The sequence below is a fragment of the Protopterus annectens genome, chromosome 4.part0 (genome assembly GCF_019279795.1).
Source record: "Protopterus annectens isolate FY-2018-M chromosome 4.part0, PAN1.0, whole genome shotgun sequence".
Lineage (NCBI taxonomy): Eukaryota > Metazoa > Chordata > Ceratodontiformes > Protopteridae > Protopterus > Protopterus annectens.
In genome coordinates, this window is record NC_056733.1 from 523,435,685 (window position 1) to 523,451,795 (window position 16,111).

Here is a 16,111-nt window from a genome sequence, read left to right on the forward strand (position 1 = left end):
ATACAGGTAAGGAGGAAGATCCTCTAGTAGAGACATATGAGTTACCTTACACACACATACACACACACGCATACACACAACCTCCGACATGACATGCTGTAATGTGTGCACCATGGTCTCCAATGAGGTGTTACAACATGACCCCATTCATACAAAAGGTGAATGACTGCTTATAGCACTGGACTGTCATCATACTTTTAACACTTCATGGGAGGCAATGGTGATGATTCATTCCCTGGCTAGGTGGGTATGGAACAAATGGATCATTCGAGACAGGCTCAGCCTGAGGTCAAGGTGACAGATTAAGACACCAAACTCTGATAATTACTTAAGTCAGATTTACATTGGTAAGGCTATGACTATGAAACATTACGGACAATTCTCACAGTGAGAAAGAATTTTGTTTTACAGTGACATGGACAATCTTTGCACATTTAAATCCATCCAGTGAAGGGGACTGCTCAAACTCATACCTATAACACAGAAATGTGTGGGTGACTGACACACACACACAAATATATTTATATATATATATATATATATATATATATATATATATATATATGTATACGCAAACACACATACATACATATACAAATGTTTTAATTAGCACAACTGTGTGTTCAATATTATCTACTTACAAAATAGAAAGAAATACTCTAACCAGTCTAGTGTGGTTTCCATGGCTACTCCTTCAGTCCCTCACATACTTACACCACTGGTGGATCAATTTGCTGAACCAGATGGAAAATAAGTCCTGAGTGACCAGGTAACAATTAACTATAAATGGGTGTGTGCACAGATATCCTGAATATAAAGCAGCCTTTTAGGAAGCTACAAGCAACAATATCAAACAAGCATATTACATCTGGGAGGGAGAGACAGAGGAGTACTGGGTGCCCACTAACACAGCCTGTTTCACTGTATACACGTGTTTTAGACTCCCAGTTGTGTCTGCAATCACATGTATGACTTACATATTCCCTGCCAGATGATGGCTTTGGTGCATCAGAGTGGTCACACTCAGAAGCAGTCAAAAGCCAGTCTGACAGACTCTAATAAGCTACCACCACCACCTCCACCTCTCTGGTACATGAGAAGTACACAAGGTGAAGGAAAACGAAAAGCAAACCAACACAAATAAGCCTCTGTGAAGATTACATAGTTGGCCCTGGTCCAAATGAATATTACGTTATGTAGCCAGTTTGAAATGCACAGTATTTTATTTGTTACAAAGTACTAATGTCAGCAATTAGGTGATTCAGAAAGGAAATTCAATCCTCCTCTCTAGTTATCTTGCCTATAAAAAGATTCACTGTTGGAAATGAAGCTATTTTTTTTCATGCTGTCACTGATCAAGATGAAAACAAAGTGTGCTTTCCCCAGTGCTTAGTGACCCAGAATATGATCCCAGTGACACGTACCGTTAGTAGAAAACTCAGGCAGATACGTTGATCGGTTCAGGGAACAATCTGTAGATTCCTCCACTGAGAAAAGATGACATCCCCTTCCTTGCAAGTTCATCATATTCCAAGAGGAAATGTGAAACTAAAAATAGTGTGGCTTTAAGAATTCAGTCATCATTTCTACTGCCACCTCCTAAGGAGTGCCAACAAATGATCTAAAAAAAAAGCATAAAAATCCGACTTTTCGCCATCTCTTGTCCAGATTTGTCCAGGTCCATGCGTACCAAAGCCACAGATGCATTATTTCACATATTTGGCAGAGTACCTAACATGCTGGTAATCACAGTTGCACAGCATAAAACAGCAGCACACGTATCATAAATAAGAAACTACACAATCACTGTTTTATTCTCCACTTCCCCTAACACTGTGGTCTTTCTCAATCAGCGAGCGATCTATCTTGCCTTAAGTGGAAAAGGGATGGGACTTGCAAAATGCTGAACCAACATTAAAACTTAAAAATAACCTCAAAGTACAAAGGCCAGACGTCATAATACAATGTTCTAAATTAGTTACGGAAACAGCACATGGACTGTCATGAAGTGAGCACTCCTGACTCAACATGTAGCAGCTCACTGTATGCATCAGCATGGCTGTAATTGAAGGCTTTTTTAGCTACAGGAAACAGCTCAGTCTGTAGCCCTATCTTTGTTCTGGAAAATGGACCTATAAAGGCTGTGGCATTTCCAAAAACTTAAGGCAGAGTAGTGTCCAGTATCATTCACACTGACAAACAAGAAACTAGCTATAGAAATAATATAAATTAATTATGTATTCACAAGTTCCAGTCTTGTCTGAGCTCAGAATAAGTGTGTTAAACATGACAGATACACGAGAATTGACTTTGTTTTATTACTGCACAGACATCTACCAGCACCCTGATGAGCCAATTAAAGACTAAGTATAGAAATGAAAGCACCAGTGCCTGCTTAGAGTGTACGTACATTGAACCTGAGAACAACAATTAAAAAGTGCCTCAAATGCCCTTATTTTAAAAGCAAGCTCTTTTCTCAATCTACATGTAATAAACTGCAGCACCAAGTCAGATTTGTTTCCTTGACACAGCACTTGATACTGAAATAACAGAAGTCAGAACAGTAGTATCACCTAGCGCTGGGCTCAGTGCTACTACACCTGGAGAGATGTAACTACAACGGGTAAACCTAAGAGCATATCTCTCAAATGTACCCCATGAAAGGCTTTGATTTTTTATCTGATATCCATGGCAAATAATACTGAATCATACTAATAAAAAAAAACTTTTTATAAGCATAAAGTAACACATTTTAAGCGCCATGTGAGCTTCCTAGTTGAAGTCATCAGTATGCTGGCATTTGTTCCACATTTTAAGAGATAGTGTTCCACTTTTTGGAAATGGAAGGTTGAGAGATATGTCCAAGACAAGCACCAATACACTGAGCTTCTATTAGGCATCATGCAACAAATATGACATGACAGAGGTTAACAGAGCAGATTATCTATCAAGACCAGACGCTGGGCTACAAAGTGGTCAACTTGGAGTGTGGAGACAAAAGAAAGTCCTAATTAAGTTTTTAGAGTAAAATCTCTCTCTCCAGCACAGTGCTTGGGACTATATAACACAAGAAAGAATTTAGTTCCGGAGACCATGAGGCATTACTCATAAAGGACATGTCCTGTAACAACAGCTGATGCTCATTCTACATAACTACTATACAGCTGTATGCACAGTAAACAAAAATGTTGACATCGCTATCAGGTTACCAACTTAACACCACCGCACACCAATACTCTATCAGTAAGACAAACACACACACTCACTCACTCACTCACTCAGACACTCACACACACACACACACACTCACACACACACACACAAACAAACATACATTCTACAACTTAGAGTCTTGTTGAGCAGGAAGAGATACAAAGACATTATCTAATTCTACAAAAGTAAAGCTGGGCGGCACAAAGGGTCTCAACAAAATTTGCCCATAAATTCTTAAGTTAGTGTAGAACTGCTCACACTTCTAGCCTGTCTATCAAGAGGAAGAGGCATTAGCCAAGGACAGGAAGAAGGAAAATGTAATTTTAATTCACAAAAATAGCCTCAATAGAGGTACAGTAAACTACATTAACAGTTATTTTCACCTCAATGAATGGAAATGTAAAATAATCAATTACATGTAGGTAACATCAGAGAAATGTTACTTTGGTGACCCAGTTAAATAACTCTGTAATAAACATGTGGGGATACAGGGTTGACAAAGATTTTAAGACCAAGAACCATACAGATCCTCAACTTTATAAACCACAGTATACAGCAGCACCAAAAGTTACCAATGTTTCTTCCAAATACTAAGATCAAAAACAACAACAAAAATAGACATTTACAATGGAAGCTGGGAACTGCAGGAATGTGGGACAGTTATCAAACAGCTACAGTCTGCCTCTTTCATCCATAGACTGTCTCAATACCCACTCATTACAACCAATTTATTAACTCTATACACCTCAGCTGTCCGACTGTGCTCAAATAAAAAAATAATGACAATAACAATTGCCACAATAATGTATTTCAACTTGTTTTGCTCAAACACACACTGGAACTGCCGAGCCAGAACAATAATTGCTTAATTGTGAAAATATTACTTTTGGGGTCAGTCAATTTCATCTGCAGATGGCTTTCAGTGCCCCACAATTACAAATATTTTAATGATTGCGTACATCTCAGATATCTGTCTGACTGTCTGTGATTAAATGACTCTTGGTATAAATTGTTAAGAGCGAGTTGCACCTTTTTTTTTTTTTTGATGCTTCAGACCACAGACATGATGTCTGACTGAAGGGAGAGGGTTCCTTTAAGTAGACAGTCCTGCAAGATCATAAGGGACAAAAGGACTGCCCTAACAGAAATGACACTGATCTGTTTGCACTTAATTCTTAGAGCATTGGACCTTCTGCCTGTTGAAATGCGCACATGTGCATACACACACACAATCCCAGGACATACATCGTTGGTAACAACATTTGAGTCTTTACTTATTTATTTAACTGGATAAGCCCACTGACCACAAGTATCTGTCTCTTTAGGAGTGACCCAGAGTACTGTCTAGATAAGTGAGTTACTAAGAGTTACAAAGCAGGTAAATGGAAGCTGAAGGAGTCAAATCCTGGACTACAGGAACCAGCTCATTAACTACTCATAGTTTTAATCAGCTGTGCTAACTGCCAGGAATGAAATTCTTATGTGAAGATTTTCTGGATCTTAGCAACAAGGCTATGAGGAATGACATGATTTTGATATCCATACTTATTGGATCTGAATGTAATACCACTGAACCTGAAGGGTCCAAATGAAGAACTCTTATGTGAAACTTGGCATGAGGAGTCATAAAGACTGAGGAGGTCATAAGGGCCAGAACCTTCACAAACATCTGAATCCTGTCTTGGATTAAGAACACTCAGTACAATAATGATTCGAAAGAAACTAGGATTTCATGAGGTTCACTGTCACACCAGGGAAATAAAACATTTTAAGCAAATACTCCCCTGCAAACCAGATCATCCTGTGATGGTGCAGTTAGGAGCCAGCCATGCAAACAGGGGAATTTTTACTTCCTGAAACGTATGATGGACTGTAGGTATTTATGTGGCATTGGTGAAAATCCTGGGGTCTGAAGTGAGAGCAAACAGAAGGATCCTGGATTGATGGTGAATTCTTCCAACTCAAAAGCATACAAACATTCTTGACTATTTGAGGTAGGCAACTTAAAGGTCTCGAGAGCATATTTGATCTCCTTAAGATAAGCACAGAAGGATGAAATACATAACGACCATATACAAGGTCTCTTTGGGAAATAACAAATTTAGGCTGCTGAGATCCAGAACGTCTGTGAGGCGTTTTGTTTTCTCTGGCAACAAAAAAGAATCTCAAATAATATCTTAAGCTCCTCTGGTTTGGTGGAACCTTTTGGATAGTTCTTCTTCAGCATCTCCTTCCTTACTAACAGTAACTGACAGAGTGGGACTCCTAGCAAAGGGAACAACAGAGTTTGGGGGAATAACACTGAGCATGAAACCGTGATAACATCTCCTTTACCCATTAGTCCTTGCAAATCTTTCTCTAGTTTGGACAAGGAGGGTGACCCTCACCAATAACTACTTCCATAGTGAAACAGTCAATTAAGGAGTAAGGACTGCTGTGATCTGCTCTAAGGTGGACCACCTTTGGGCCCATGACTGTGACAATGACCAAACCTGGGGGTTATCTATTTTCAGTTCACCCTCCCTATTGCTGCTGCTTTGGACCATGTCAAAATCATGTCTGGCACTGGCTCTTGTGCATCTCAAGAAAGATAAGCTACATACGTTGACACATAACATCTAACCAGTGAAGCTCTGCCAATGCTCTTTTATATTTTTCAGGTGCTTAGAAACTTTAGGAATGAAAATGAGAGGTCCTTTGAAAGCAGTGTTCAGGAAAGATGTCTTGGTGTCTTCAACAAACCAAGTTAAATGCAGCCAACTGCTACGGCCTAATAGCAATGCCATCTCCTGTGCTGCTACTTCCACTGCATTACAACTGACAAATGTCATGAGATGGTCCAGACTAGAGCAAGTATTTGCAAGGGTCTGTATCTTCCTTTTCAGTGCACAATTTGGCAGGTCTCTGCTACATTTCAAAGTGGCAAACATGAAAACCCGCTTCCCAACTATGGCCATAGCCACAGACATACTGTTAGGGAGGACGAAGGTACGGTTCTGTGTGGTGGAACTCCTTGGAGAGCCACTACAGATACAGTTGCATCTAGTTTGAGAAAGTATTTGTGCAAACGAAGTATTCCTTTGCAGGATGAAAAATACAGCCTAAGTTCATTAACATGGACCACTTTGTCAGGGTTTTCTCATCCCACTGCAATGGCTTTGTTAAGGAAGTCCACTAAAGTAAAGACCACCCATGAGGATTTGGGAGGGTTAACATGCAGGATTTTGCTGTCTGCTCTGTGGAGAACAGGAGAAAGGATTCAAGTACTACCTGTACTTTCAGAAGATTGTATCCCCAATCTTGACTGTAAATGACCATGTCATGTGAATATATAGCTGCATAATGGCTATACAGCTTTAAAAGTCTGTCCTCCAGTCTTTGAACATTTTAGGAGGAACTGCTGAGTATGTATCCCTCATATTATGACACATGCTGATATGCCTCTAGAAAAAAGACTATTTACTTGAGTTGGTAATCATCTTAACAACAGAGTTTTGTGAGAGGTGTATCTTACTGGTTAGAGTACCCCTTCTCTTCATACTCCTCATTAACTCTGGAGGTGTAAACACATTGCTGAATATTGCTGCATCTATAGCTGAATTTTGGATGTTACTAGTGTTTAGATAATGTGATTTACTGAAGTGTTTTTTCACATTAGGGTTTTCTACCCACATATTATTTTTAGCACCTTTATTAAATTATCACTTAAGACATAGGCGCACATGCATTAATAGAAAAGAAAACAAACCATTTTAACATTTTTGCCATTTACACACATTACAGATTATTATGTTTTCCTTCTTTATAACAACTGTTTTGCAGTCCAACATTACACAAATTGTTCAATTCCTGCCTTCTCAAATCTCACTTATCTTGCTGAAATTTATTCTGCATGTATTGTTTTCACACATTCCATTTGTTTCTATGTCATTTGCTCCTATCATTTTCTGAAGATCCCTCTTCCAGTTCTTTTATCTCTTTTACAATATGCAATACCTCAAATACAGCTGGTTTAAATTTTGATTTCCACTTTCTAGGTAATTGCTTTTTGGCAGCCAGTAGAATTATATCTAATAAGGCCTCACTATGTTTAGGCAATTCAGATCCTGTGAACCCAGCTCAAAAGAAACATTTCCTTAGTTACAACCATTTGCTCCCCCAATACTTCTGACAGAGTACTCTGTGGGGATTTTTAAAATCTGCCAACTTATTACACTCCTAAAAAAAGATATTCCCAGCTACCTCTTTCTTCCATATCACACCTCCAACATTTGCTATCTACCTCAGGAAAAGTTTTTGGAAGTCTGCTTGGGGTATAAAAACACCTAAGCAAACAAAATCCTACAACTTTTTGACTTTTGTTGCATGTTTGGAAGACACATACATCCTCTCAATGTTCCCTGAAAATTGCTTTTCTAGTCTCTCTTCCCAATCATTGCTAACCTCCTCTGATTGATTCTTACATTTATTATGTAATATTTTATATGCCCTACTAGTTATCCCTTTTTGATGGAGACTTCTGTTCTACATTCAACTAAAAAGCCTATCAGAGCAGGTCTTTCACTTAGGTCTCATCTATCACTCTCTCTTTGCCTATACTCTGATATCAATCCCTGATAAGGAAGGCAGTTTCTAACCTGCAGACCAAACTTCTCTTTGGCTTCATCCTACTGTAATATATTTCTGTCTTTATTTTTTTAATTCCTAATATCTTCATTCCTTTGCCAGTCTTCTTCACTAAATTACAGCCCCCTCTTAAACATTTTCTGTGCCCGTACTTGCAGTCATCCCTATTGGCAAGATTTCCTTTCCCCATTCCCATGTTGGCTTACTTCTTAGAATACTTTCTGTAGCTTTATGGATATAATATTGCGCACAGTTCTTGATATTCTCCTCAAGGATCTGCATTCAAAGTTTCACTCTCCCATTATTTCTTGAACTCCCCCTTACTTCATCATCACCCCTTTACATTTTGAATTATAACCTTCTACATGTTATATGTATATGAGACTTAACTGTGCATCAGGTAATCCTAAACCACCTTGTTCTATCGGAAGGATCAGTTTATCTCACTTAACCCTTACCCTCTTCCCCTATCAGATACAGTCCTTCAACTATTTATCAGCTATCGTCCTCAACTTCTCCTCTGGTTGATAAAAATATATGAAACTAAACGGACTCAAATATTTTTTGCTAAAATATATTGGATAGCTGGATTAACAAATGCAGTGCAAGGTAAGCTGTAGTTATCTGAAAACTCACTTAAGTAGTATTCTTCAACTTTTACTACAGTGTGCAATACATAACTGTGTCTTTATTTGTATTTACTTTTTATTGTTTTCTCTGGTTCTCTTCCATTCCTTAGCACTGTTCCCCTCTCCACTTACCCTTTTAGCTTTGTTCTTACCTGTAAAAAGCCTATCTGTGGAAAAATGATGCATAGAAAGATACAACACTAAATAGCAATAAGTAAGAACGATTTAAGTAAAACAAAAGTACATGTGAAAGATGGACGTAGACAAATTATAATTCCACAGAACTGTGTTACTTGACTGTTGCAGTATTAACTGAATAAGCTCTGTTTGTCTTCAGCCTATAAGGGTAGAATCTGTAGAATAACTAACCGTTAATGGATAATTTTCTGTGTACAGATATTTCTAACGGACTGTTGAAAAGAAACTGCTTCATTTGCTGCTGAAGTGGAAAAATAATAACAAATCTTTTTATTTAAGATGAATAAAAACAAATAAATAAATATGATGCCTAGTTGGAAGTACAATCTCCTGTCTGCAAGTGTCAAATTGATATACTAGGAGATGTTAGGGGACATCTAAGATACTCATTGGCCCAGTGAGCTTAAAAAGCTACTACTGTAATGCTCTCTGGGCAACAGAATTCTGATACAAATTGACATACACAAATATGGATAAGGCCATAGCAACCAAGTTCTACAGCAATGGAGTCTCACAACAAAGCATGCAGCTAATGAAGTTTTCTGATACAGCAAGCAGCAGTACACTACTACAGGCAGTCAATGAAGTAATGCAAGCCCTGTTCAGTAACCATGAGGAACTCTTCAATACCCTGGCAGAGACCCAAATTAAAAACAGACAGGTTGGAAGAGCAACAGAGGGTCATCCAGAACATGCAGGAGGAATTTCAGATCCTTGCTGAGGGTTGGGGGCACATTCAAGAAGGACTCTTGCATAAGACACAGGCAATAACAACTATCTACTTCATACAGTAAATGACCCTGCCTGGTGATATCGAAGCACATCTGATAACTTCATCAAGAGAACAGGCGAAAGAGAGGGGCTGGCCAGCCATCTAGTGAGCTACACTAGTAGCCACATTTTTAAGTAGGGAATCCTAACAAGTATAATTTTTTTGGAACCAACATGTCAATGATTAAAAAAAGATAAAGAAAAGATACTCACTTGTTCTTGGGTTCACACCAGCAGTTTATGCCCAAAGGTTTTCCTAATGTGGACCAACACCTTGCACAAACCCGTCCATTCCCAAATGTTTGACTTAGTCCACCTCATACAGAAATGGTTAAAGACAGAGAATTCAGCACATCAAATGGTTGAAATCACTGTAGGAAACCATTGCCTGAGAAGTCTTCCCACATCCATCTGTCAAAGAGCTAGTCAGAGGGTTTCTGAGTATGCGGTCAACTTGTTAATCTGGTTGAGAAGTACATGGTATCCAAAAAAATTATCACAGGAAGCGTGGAGACTATGCAAACCAAAGGAACTCCCTCTAAAATGTTCAAACTAGTAAGAAAGCTCTCTGAGAGAAAGATGAAGAAAAACCTTTACCTTTCCAGGGCCATAAATACAATCCAAGCCCCACCACCACCACTAATAAGTGGAAAAACGACCAAACACCAACTTAAAGAAAACAATTTTTAAATGTTCTGAACTATGGCATGAACTGTGACACACTGATAAATACTGCCCACTGAATTATGAACCTATGCAAACTGACACTTGTACCAGGTAGGAGAAGCATTTTGCAGCTGAAGTTGAACCACTTAGTAGAGAGGCACATTCCATGGTTGTAGATGATGGCGAAGTAGATACTGTTAGTAGCACTCAATCACAAACTCAAAAATGTGAAATATGGGTGATTAAAAAGCAAGTACAAGCACTACTTGGCTTCCTGAAGTGTGGTACCCTCAACAAATGAGTCCTTAGTAAAAGACATTACATCAAACTCAGAAGGAAAACTGGTGATTGCATGCATGCGTACAGATAGAAAAGACTTTCACAAATGAGTTAGCATTCAGTTTTCCCCTAGGTATGCTAACATACTGTGTTGGGACAATATCTACACTTGGACATGAGGTTGTTTCGGGAAAAGTTTTTCCTTCACTTCCTTCATCTGTGAGTATACATGAGGACACAAAAATTTTTTTTATTATTTACTTAAGCAAGCTGGCCAAAATGTCCTTTTCAGTCATGATATGGGCTCATTAGAGCAAGTGTGAAGATGAAAATGAAATCATATAGAAGAATTTGTATGTACTGCAGACTGCAGAGTGCATATAAGACACAACTGTATGATGGCATTTGTATGATAACGTATACAAATTATTTCTGAAATGAGAAAAACTATATATTTGTTCACAAATATTAATGTCACAATAAAGTTTTGGAATTAACACTAATGCTGAAGTGGGATAAGCTGATCCTTCCAGTAGAACAGATTGGGGATCACCCAATTTAAAAGGAGTACTTCAGAGCTACACAGTTAAGACTCCTATACATAGCACAAGCAGAAAAATATAACTCAAAGTGGAAAGGGATGATGGTGAAATGGGAAAGCTCAAGAAACAAGGAAAGACTGGGATTTTGGATGCAGGCCTCTAAGGAGAACAATAATCATGCAAAATATTATATCCATAAAGTAGCAAAAAGTATTCTAAGAACTAAACCAACAGGGAATGGAGAAAGGAGATACTGTTGATAGGGATGACTGCAATTAGGGATGCAGACAATGGGCAAGAGGGGGCTGGAATTTATTTCATAAAAATGGCAAAGGAACTAAGGTACTGAGAGCAAATAACTAGAGATGGAAAGATGATAGAATGGAAAGACGCCAAGAATTTATTTGGACTGCAGGTTAGAGATTGCCTTTCCTATCAGGGATTGATATCAGAGTATAGGCAAACAGAAAGAAATGAGGGGGGGTCCTACATGAAACGCCAGCACTGGTAAAGTTTTTATTTATTTTACTTGTTTATTTAACATTTGTTTAACGGGAAAGTCTGACTGGGATAAGACTCATTGTCAGAGGAGGCCTAGACAGAAAAGCTCCATATACAGACGTTATACAAAACTTATACAAGAAATTATACAAATATATATACAGTGGATATAAAAAGTTTACACACCCCTGTTAAAATGCCAGGTTTTTGTGATATAAAAAATGAGACCACAGTAAATCATTTCAAAACTTTTCCCACCTTTAATGTGACCTATAACCTGTACAATTCAATTGAAAAACAAACAAATCTGTTAGGGGAAAAAATATAAAAAATAAAAAACGTACAATAAGTTGGTTGCAAAAGTGTGAACACCCTTAAACTAATACTTTGTTGAAGCACCTTTTGATTTAATTACAGCATTCAGTCTTCATTCCCCTGACTCTTACAGCTTTACCAGAGCTATTACTTACTAGTCATAGCACTACCATTGCTGGTGGCTGGTCACAGCTTGTGCTGCCTCAACCTAATGGTCTCTTACATTTTTTTTCTATTTTTCTTTCAGTAATCTAAGCCACCCTTCGGGTCACTCGGGTCTTCTCCCCCCAGAACAAGCAGTGAAAACCTCAAAAACCTCACTCGTGCACTGGGCACCCAAGGACACTGTCCTGTAACTAAAGAGACTAAAAACTAATGTAGGTGCTTAACGTCCAAGTGTCTAGATAGTAAAATACCTTAACTGCGCTAACTTAAACAAATGTTAGTGAGTGTGCTAGTAAATTCTGCTGTATAGTTCCTTAATCAAACCACTGTACTGATGAGAACATCGCCATGAAGCAACAGCTGCATAACCCTCTCCAGTAAGTCCCCCCCCCCCAACTAAAGTCTGTTTTCTTTTGAGAAAAACTTAAATCTACAAAACAACATTGCATTACCTCTCCTGTTTCATCTGTAACTAACCTAAGCTTTAATTTTATATCACTGGGTATCATCATAACACCAGGTTTCCCACCCGATTCCAGGCTAAATTACTAAAAGCTGGGAGCCAAGTAATTCTATAGCACAACATCTCCAGCTTGATTATCGTAGCTACAATTCAGGTCATACATAATTGCTGATATGCCCAGAGATCTAAAATTAAACACCCCCCTGAACCCTTAGGTCTACTTGCAGTTTAAAGAAAACAAAACTATAACAATAACAGGAAGTATAATAACTAACGGAAATCAAAACCATTAAACATTCTCATTGCAGCTGCCCTTAATTTGGTTCTGTTGTTTGTCCTAGGTGCTTAACAGCACTGTCTCTCACTCGCATTGTTTTCCCTGTTAGTTCTGGGATCGTCTTCCCACCTAGTTCAGGCTTTTTCACTTACCTGCTCATTTCACTGACAGTTTATGTCAGCATTGTTAGCTGACTATTGATCTGGGCCTGCCCACTCTATTCTGCCCTTGCTACACTCAGACTTCACTCTGCTCCCCTACCATGCCCGCAATTCTCACCCACCCCCACTATCTGCCAATTTATAGACAAAAAAGCACTCTCCCACCCACATCCCACCCACCATCTCAACCAATTCCCAAACAACAAAACAATTGCAAACATTAACATGCTCCCACCTTCCACCCACCAAGTCTTCCTAACAAACTCTAAACCCCTGTGCTTCAACCACCGCCCACAAACCCTCAAGTAACTATGTTTACCTCTCATCTATTACTACTTGCTACCCTTGTTACACTTTACACCATTACCTGTTACCATAATGTTCACATAACATTTCACCTTACTCCAACCCTAACTTCCACCTACCAATCATATAGTAACACACTCTTCTACAACATCCAACCCCACTTACTGAACTACTCTACCACTGAGATATACAAACTCAAATATATTAATTCCATCATACCTTCCACCAAACCCAACAGATTAGTTAATCTTCTATGCAAAATTCAATCTCTACATCTATTCTTACAAACACAGCTCCAAATTTGTGGTGATATACACCCAAACCCAGGCCCCATAACTTATACTACCAACCTCACTAGTCCAAACATCCATCATGCAATTAACTGTAAAAAAAAAAAAAACCTGTGACCTACTTATACTTAGTATGAATACTAGAAGTATTATGAACAAAATTGATGAACTACACATCACACTCCCCGCTTACAACCCAGACATTACACTCACTACAGAGACCTGGCTCAAAGCTCACATTAAGGACAATTAAATACTTCCCCCAAATTATAACACAATCAGTGCTGATAGAACTATCAAAAAAGGTGGTGGCATCGCCATACTATAAAAGACTGTCCTCAAGATAGACCTTATACATAAAGAAATCCCAACATTTAACAATGCAGAATTCTTATTCACCAAAATTCAAATCAATCAACAAAAGCAACCTAGTGTGTATTTACATACCCCCAGGTGACAACATACCTACTGTCGAGTCTAAACTAAACTATACATCCACAACCTCCCACAAGAGACACTCCTCCAAGGGGACTTTAACATTGACTGGAAATCCATCAACACAATTATCCCCTCTAATCACATCAACCTGTATTCCTATACTCAGCTTATCCAAACATCCACCCTCACTGGCAAATATATATACAAGAAATCCATACTACACTGGATCCTTACAAACAACCCATCTACTGCCCAATATTATGGTACAGTACCAAATGGCCTTAGTGACCATTTACCCACATTCATATTAAGACAATACCTCAAAACCATTAAAACAATCACCCTATGTGAAATCCGTAATTCAAAAAATTTCATACCTGATCATTTCATTAATACACTAAGGTATTGCAACTCGGTTCCCCTAACAACCCGCACACTAGACAAGGCAGTGGACTACTTTAATTCCACTTTTTTAAACATATTAAATCAGATGCTCCCCCTCCCCATAGACAATTCGAATAAAAAAACAACCCAGCCCCATTGGCTCTCTAAAAACACAAGAACCCTTCTAAAACTTAGGGATAAAGCTTGGGATACATTGTATCACAATAAGACCAACCACAACAGGCAGATCTTCATCAAACTATGTAATAAAGCAAAAAAGGAAAACAAATAAGGCAAGATAAGAAAAATCACTACACAGAGCTACAAGTAAAACATACCACTAACCCCAAAAAATTCTGAGCAGCTGTCAACCAAGTATTACAACCAAACGAATGACACCAAGCAAAGCAAAACCAAAGGGCTGAATGGTAAATAACAAATAATCCAAACATGAAATAACCCAGTCGGTCCACCATGGCAGCGTAAAAGACTAACAAAACAATAAAAGGATGAGCGCTTTCGAGTAAAAACTCTTTTTCAAATCCATAGACACAATACATCCACATATAATTTAAAGATTAAAACATCCAATAAAATCAAGGCCAATGGATACACCTACTTAACACACCCTTTCTTTCATCCAATCAAAATCGTTTCCTGGGTCTACGTCCCTTCAGTACTGGCTTTAGCAGCAGCATGGCTTCAAGCCAGGGGCTCGATATGCCTGCAAGTCAGCTATCCGACTGACTTCTGCTTGCTCAGTCAGTAAACATATGTCCCCACCCCCTTTCGTTAAATGTCATACTTGCAACACCATAAACACAAAATGATGGTTAGGGAAATTAATAATATGTTGTGCTAAAGCATTATGCAATGCTCCTGCTTTAATATCTATTATGTGCTGTAAAACTCCTTCCTTCAGCATACAATTACTTTTTCCTACATAGAAGGATGTACAGCTCTTGCACTTGGCTAGATACACTAAATTCTTTGTCCTGCAATTAGTAAAACCATTAAAAAAATATGTTCTTCCACTAATTGGATGCTGAAAGGAATTAGATTTGTCAACAAAGATACATCCTTTGCAGTGTCCGCATGGATAAGTCCCAGTCCTACGTGTATGGTTTAATCAGATTTTACAAAGTAATCTTTTGAGATTCGGGGCATTCTTATAACCAAACGAGGGTGCAGGACCAACAATCACCTTGATTTCATCATCAGAATGTAGGATTTTTCAATTATTCACAATCACCCTTTTTATCTTATCCAGGTCACTGTTGTATTTCATAATTAATCTCGGATGATCTACCATATCAGCTCTTTGTGCATTCAGCTGTGTCACAGCATCCTGTACAGGAGTTACTCCATTATTTTTCTTAGGCCCGTACCACGGCTTAGCTGTATAATATCTCCACGAAGAATGACTCTCTTTAACATTCTGTAGATCTTTATCTTGGTAACCTCATTCTTCAAAACATGACAATAAAAAACTTGTCTCTTGTATATAGGCATCATTTTCTGTACACAGTCTTGAAGCACGCATAATCTGCCCTTTCATCACATTTTTAAAAATCTGTTGGGGGATGTATATTCTTCCAGAAACGTTTTCTAGCTTGTAAACATTCTTCTCCATCTTTAAATACCTTGACATCAAGGAAGGCTATCTCCTTAGAAGAGTGATGAGCAGTGAAAGTTAAATAACTATTACAACCAGGCAAACCCACACCCCCTGCCCCTAATGTCAGAGGCGATAATATAGAAATATCTACCCAATTTAACAACTGCTTCACTTCTTCCATCCTTAACGTAACTATCAACAGCCAGACCTGCAATCCCCACAACCAATCAGCAACCCAAACTCATACCCCCTATATACTCTCAAACCAG

At 38.5% G+C, this 16,111-nt stretch overlaps 1 protein-coding gene across 2 annotated transcripts in view; it reads right to left on the reverse strand.

Moving 5' to 3' along the window:
- TPCN1 (two pore segment channel 1) overlaps nucleotides 1-16,111 on the reverse strand; it is a 1,721,246-nt gene that overhangs the window by 1,634,142 nt on the left and 70,993 nt on the right. The window contains exon 1 of one of the 2 annotated variants that reach the window (XM_044068446.1): nucleotides 1,425-1,867. The exons of the other annotated variant lie outside the window; for it this stretch is intronic. Coding sequence (XP_043924381.1) covers nucleotides 1,425-1,527 — 103 coding nt within the window. The 5' untranslated portion in view covers nucleotides 1,528-1,867. Of the gene's footprint in view, nucleotides 1-1,424; nucleotides 1,868-16,111 lie in introns of those variants that run through there. 2 annotated transcript variants of the gene reach the window in all.